This window comes from Perognathus longimembris, chromosome 3 (assembly GCF_023159225.1).
Source record: "Perognathus longimembris pacificus isolate PPM17 chromosome 3, ASM2315922v1, whole genome shotgun sequence".
NCBI classification, from domain to species: domain Eukaryota; kingdom Metazoa; phylum Chordata; class Mammalia; order Rodentia; family Heteromyidae; genus Perognathus; species Perognathus longimembris.
Genome location: NC_063163.1, coordinates 119787549 through 119793297, shown reverse-complemented (window position 1 = coordinate 119793297; position 5749 = coordinate 119787549). Strand labels below are relative to the sequence as shown.

At 56.3% G+C, this 5749-nt stretch overlaps 1 protein-coding gene and 2 non-coding genes across 4 annotated transcripts; all 3 read left to right on the top strand.

Moving 5' to 3' along the window:
- The first annotated feature begins 1036 nt into the window (after positions 1–1036).
- On the top strand, positions 1037–5450 carry Hspa8 (heat shock protein family A (Hsp70) member 8). Of its 2 annotated transcripts, none has more exons than XM_048344021.1 (9): positions 1037–1193; positions 1880–2089; positions 2409–2614; positions 2736–2888; positions 2982–3537; positions 3768–3970; positions 4191–4389; positions 4496–4728; positions 5029–5450. In XM_048344021.1, the coding sequence occupies exons 2-9, from the start codon at positions 1885–1887 to the stop codon at positions 5212–5214; spliced, it is 1941 nt and encodes a 646-aa protein (XP_048199978.1). In that variant the 5' UTR covers positions 1037–1193; positions 1880–1884; the 3' UTR covers positions 5215–5450. The 2 variants fall into 2 exon arrangements, with proteins under 2 accessions (XP_048199978.1, XP_048199979.1); XM_048344022.1 differs by having other exon boundaries at positions 1135–1186; positions 1876–2089.
- Positions 3603–3690, top strand: LOC125349829. The gene has a single exon (XR_007210626.1). It is a non-coding gene; the product is annotated as a small nucleolar RNA SNORD14 (small nucleolar RNA).
- On the top strand, positions 4025–4110 carry LOC125349830. Its single transcript, XR_007210627.1, has one exon. It is a non-coding gene; the product is annotated as a small nucleolar RNA SNORD14 (small nucleolar RNA).
- Positions 5451–5749: the final 299 nt, after the last annotated feature.

The window sequence follows — 5749 nt, the reverse complement described above, 5'->3', positions numbered from 1 at the left end:
AGGGCATTCACCTCGGGGCCGTTCGGGACGGGACGGGCTGCGGGGGGCGCTTCCTCCCCCCCAGGTCCGGCCGGCCTTCCGGCTGGGGACGTGGCAAGGACGCGGCGTCCTCGGGCCTCCTTCCCGGCGGGACCCTGGCCCAGCCTGCGGCTGCTAGAGGCCTAGACCCCCCCCCCCACCCCGTGCCTACTTCGCTGCTAAGGAAGAGCGAGGGCGGCCGTGTGCGTGGAGCGCGTGGGGGGCCGGGCGGGCCCGCGGCGCCCGCCGGCCCGGATCCCGCGGCCCCGCCCGCCCCTCGGTGCGCGGGGAGAGGTCGCGCGCGGGCTCCGTCGCGGAAGGCCGGGGTGCAGCGGCTCGCGGCCGACCCCGGAGGCGCCGCGCCCGCGCTCGGCACCCCCCACCCCCACCCCCGCCACGCGGCCCGGAGCCTCGCCTCAGACCCGCCCGCCCGCCCGCCCGCCCGCCCGCCCGCGGGGCCGACCCGGGCCCCAAGCCGCGCTCCCCGCGAAGCGGGGGGGAAACTGAGGCCCGGCGCCCACCCTGCGGTGGGGGCGGGGGGAAGGGTGCACGCAGCGCGCCGTGGGGGAGGGGAACAACCTTCGCGGCCATTTTGTCCTCGCTGCACTTCCGTCCTCTCTTCCCCGCCGGCCCCGGCTCACCCCCCCCCGGCCCCCGCGCTCCGCGCGGCCGTCATTGGTTCCTCCCGGCCGGGCCCGCCCGCTCCCCCGCCGCCTCCTTCCGCTCCCCCCCGCGGGGGCGCTCGCCGGGCGCCTGCGCGGGCGCGGGCCCGCCCTCCCCTCCCCCGCCCGGCGTGACCCCGGGCTCCCGCGCGCGGGCTCCCGGCCCCACCCTCGCTTTCCCCGGGGCCGTTCCGAGAGCGGGGGCGAGCCTGAAAGTTCGAGAACGCTGCGGGCGTGCGTCATCGCGAGGTGGGGCGGGGGGCGGGGCGGAGGCGGGCGGGGGCGGGGCCCCGCGGGGAGCTCGGGGTCCTGATTGGGGCCGGCGGGAGGAGCGCGGCGCCCACTGGCTGAGGGCGCCGTGACGGACGGCCGACGGGGCGGGATCCTTCTGGAAGGTTCTGCGACGGGCTATAAGAGCCGGGGTGGCGGGCGGAAACCGGTCTCATTGAACGCGGTGGCAGCTGTCCGGGTGTGCGCGTTTTCTTCGCCGGCGGAACCGGGCCTACACGCTAGGTGAGGCCGCCGTGCCCAACGGCCGGCGGGAGGAGCGGGAGCGGGGGGCGGCGGGGCGCCCGGCGCGGGCGCGGCCGGGGCGGCGGGCACGGCCAGGCCGCGGCTCTTCCCGCCCTGGGGCGCCGCCGCGCCCCGGGCCGGCCGCGCGCTCTGCGGCGTCTGGCGGGGCCCGGGATCCCGCGCGGCGGGGTCGGCGCCTCCGGCCAGGCCGGGCGGCGGCTTCCGCGCTGAGCTCTGCGCGGGGTCGGGCGGGCGGGCGGAGCCCGGGGCTGCTGCGCGGCCGCTCCCGCACGGACGGCGCTGCCCTTGGCGATGGCCCTGGCGCCGGGCGGGCCGTGCGGTGCACGGAGCTGGGGTGGCGGGACGCGTGGCGGGAGGGCGGCGGGAGCGGCCCGGTGCTTGGCACCCCCCGTTCTCTCCGCCTCTTAAAGGGGCCGCGCGCCAGGCGCAGGGAGGAATGGCGGTGAGGTGGGGCTGTAGGGGGCGCCGGCGGGCCGCCCGGGCTCCGATTGTTGGCGCTGCGGTCGGGACTGCTGCGGATGCCCATCCCCCGACCACGTGGTCCGCCTTCCCGGGCGAGTCCGGCCGGGTCCGGGTCACTGGCGGCCATCGCCCCTGCCCCAAAGGCCCGGGGAGAAGGGGTAGCGAGTGCGGCCTCACTCACCCACCGTTCTTTGCTTTTACAGCAACCATGTCGAAGGGACCTGCAGTTGGCATTGATCTTGGCACCACCTACTCCTGTGTGGGTGTCTTCCAACATGGCAAAGTGGAGATCATTGCCAACGATCAGGGCAACAGAACCACGCCAAGCTACGTCGCCTTCACAGACACCGAACGTTTAATCGGCGATGCCGCAAAAAACCAGGTGGCCATGAATCCCACCAACACCGTTTTCGGTGAGCCACTAGTTACTAAAAGCAAAATGCATGTGGGTTGGGTAGTAAGGAATTGTGAGCCTTAAAAAAAAAGCCGGGGGTTGAAATTTAGGAAGTAAATACCCTTTCCTAAACCTTTTTTCCTAGGTTAGAAAGTACAGGGTCTCCCATTGTTGCTTAGGCTTCTAAGTTCCTCTGAGTTTGCTTAGCATTTGGGTATGGACTTAGCTTTTTTTTCTCTTCAAGTGCTGGTAGTTGGGTTACCTTGGTTTAGCATCTATGCTTGACTTGGTAACATGGAGATGCTATCAATTATATTGACTCTTAATGTACCTTACAGATGCCAAACGTCTGATTGGACGTAGATTTGATGATGCTGTTGTCCAGTCTGACATGAAGCACTGGCCCTTCATGGTGGTGAACGATGCAGGCCGGCCCAAGGTCCAAGTCGAATACAAAGGCGAGACAAAAAGCTTCTATCCAGAGGAAGTCTCCTCTATGGTTCTCACAAAGATGAAGGAGATTGCAGAAGCCTATCTTGGGAAGGTAGGGCAGCACACTGGCTTACTTCAGCCTTGAGTGGCCATTTGGTATTAGTCTGAGTTTTCCACAGGCACTAATAAGTACAGTGCTTGGATCTATCTCACTTTCGCTTTCTCATGTCTAGACTGTCACCAACGCTGTAGTCACTGTGCCAGCATACTTCAATGACTCTCAGCGCCAGGCAACAAAAGATGCTGGAACCATTGCTGGTCTCAATGTACTGAGAATTATCAATGAGCCAACTGCTGCTGCTATTGCTTATGGCTTAGACAAGAAGGTATGTGCCTCAAGGATGCCAGTTGGTTAAGGGTTTTTTTTGCAATGTCTAAGTGTGGATTAGCTTATTGCTTTTTTTCCCCTCAAATGGCAGGTTGGAGCTGAAAGAAACGTGCTGATCTTTGATTTAGGAGGTGGCACTTTTGATGTGTCAATTCTTACCATTGAGGATGGGATCTTTGAGGTCAAATCCACAGCAGGAGACACCCACTTGGGTGGAGAAGACTTTGACAACCGCATGGTCAACCATTTCATTGCCGAATTCAAACGCAAGCATAAGAAGGACATCAGTGAGAACAAAAGAGCTGTCCGCCGTCTTCGTACTGCTTGTGAGCGTGCTAAGCGCACCCTCTCCTCCAGCACACAGGCCAGTATCGAGATTGACTCCCTTTATGAAGGCATTGACTTCTATACATCTATTACCCGTGCTCGATTTGAAGAGTTGAATGCTGACCTGTTCCGGGGCACTCTGGATCCTGTAGAAAAAGCCCTTCGTGATGCCAAACTAGACAAGTCACAGATCCATGACATTGTCTTGGTTGGTGGTTCCACCCGTATTCCCAAGATCCAGAAGCTTCTACAAGACTTCTTCAACGGGAAAGAGCTGAATAAGAGCATTAACCCAGATGAAGCTGTTGCTTATGGTGCAGGTAATCTCACTGTCCTTAATTATGTTCTCACCTTAGCAGCCTCCCTAAGAGGCTCAGACTTTGCTTCGCTATGATGATGGATTCCAAAACCATTCGTAGTTTCCACCAGAAGTGCATTGTGTTGGCTAGTTCCTTCCTTGGATGTCTGAGCGAATATGAGATGTGTCAAGTTGAGGGTATGGGCATATTCTGTATGTACAATGTTGTAACACTTTTGTTTGCCCCTTTAGCTGTCCAGGCAGCCATTCTATCTGGAGACAAATCTGAAAATGTTCAAGACTTGCTGCTCTTGGATGTCACCCCTCTGTCCCTGGGTATTGAGACTGCTGGTGGAGTAATGACTGTACTCATCAAACGCAATACCACCATTCCTACCAAACAGACTCAGACCTTTACCACCTACTCTGACAACCAGCCCGGTGTGCTCATTCAGGTATGTGTCCACAATCTTCACGGCATGACACAAAACTTTTGGGGGCTTGCTGGTCCGCTATGATGACTGATTCCACAACCATTCGTAGTTTCCACCAGAAATGCTGTGTTGGTCAATTCCTTCCTTGGATGTCTGAGCGACCAGTCTTTATTTAGCATTATGTGTGTAATGCAAACTTTGCAAACCTGTACCAAGTTGCATCTTCTTCTATTACTTCAAGGTATACGAAGGTGAACGGGCCATGACCAAGGACAACAACCTGCTTGGAAAGTTTGAGCTCACAGGCATACCTCCTGCACCAAGAGGCGTTCCTCAGATTGAGGTCACATTTGACATTGATGCCAATGGCATCCTCAACGTCTCTGCTGTAGATAAGAGCACAGGAAAGGAGAACAAGATCACAATCACCAATGACAAGGGTGAGTGAGCAGTTAGCTACTACTATACAAGTACCTGCTAATCCACAGAACATTGGCTAATAGTGTAAGTGTCTGGTCTCTAAGGTATGTGCTTTAATTTTTGTAGGTCGTCTTAGCAAGGAGGATATTGAACGCATGGTTCAGGAAGCTGAGAAATACAAAGCTGAAGATGAGAAACAGAGGGACAAAGTATCATCTAAGAATTCCCTGGAATCTTATGCATTCAACATGAAAGCAACAGTTGAAGATGAGAAGCTGCAGGGCAAGATCAATGATGAGGACAAACAGAAGATCCTTGACAAGTGCAATGAGATCATCAATTGGTTGGATAAGAATCAGGTTTGTGTTGTGAGAACGAGGAGGGTTTTTACAAGGGAGTTGGGCTGGGTGTCAGGAAGGAGGAGGGGTCACAAGGATGAATGGTCCAAACATTCGCGGTTTCCACCAGAATTCAGAGCCATGTTGGCAATTTACCTTCCTTGGATGTCTGAGTGACCTGATGGGATACCTAGGGTAGAATTTTTTGATAGCTTTATTTTAGAGCCTTTCTGAATATCAGGTGACCATTAGTCTTCAGAGCTCTAGCCAATCAAATATTTTTCTAGTGTAAGTAACTGGCAACATTTTCTCCTCCCACAGACTGCAGAAAAGGAAGAATTTGAGCACCAGCAGAAGGAGCTGGAGAAAGTGTGCAACCCTATCATCACCAAGCTGTACCAGAGTGCCGGCGGGATGCCCGGAGGAATGCCTGGTGGCTTCCCTGGTGGTGGGGCTCCTCCCTCCGGCGGGGCTTCCTCTGGGCCCACCATTGAAGAGGTTGACTAAGGCAGCCCAAACACATGTAGCATTGTTCCACACAATAAAAGATTTAAAGACCCAAATTTAGCAACTTCTATAGCAGTTTTTAAACGTTGAGCTGCTGTAGTGAATTTCTGGGCATTTCTCAATACTTGAATATGGAACATGTACACAGGGAAAAACATTAACATTGCACTTTATAAAGCACCGTATTGTAAGTGGAAAATGCAATGTCTTAAATAAATATATTTAAAATTGGCACATAATTGTCTGTCTCTTCAAGCATATAGTTGGGTAAGTTTGACAAGCATAGCATTAAGACTAATAGTGGGGTGTCAACTTAGTGGCACTAGTCATTTAGAAGCCAGTATGTTACAAGTTCAAGAGCATCCAAAGTGGCTTTTAGCTGGGGCTCTAAAGTGCCTCACCAAGTGATCCTATCCTGGCTACTCTGGCTGACAAGATCTGAGGGATCCCAGTTCAAAGACAGTCCAGGGACTTCCATAACTACCTGATCAGCCTTAGTAGACATTACCTGTAAGAGAAAGCAGCCCAATTTTTG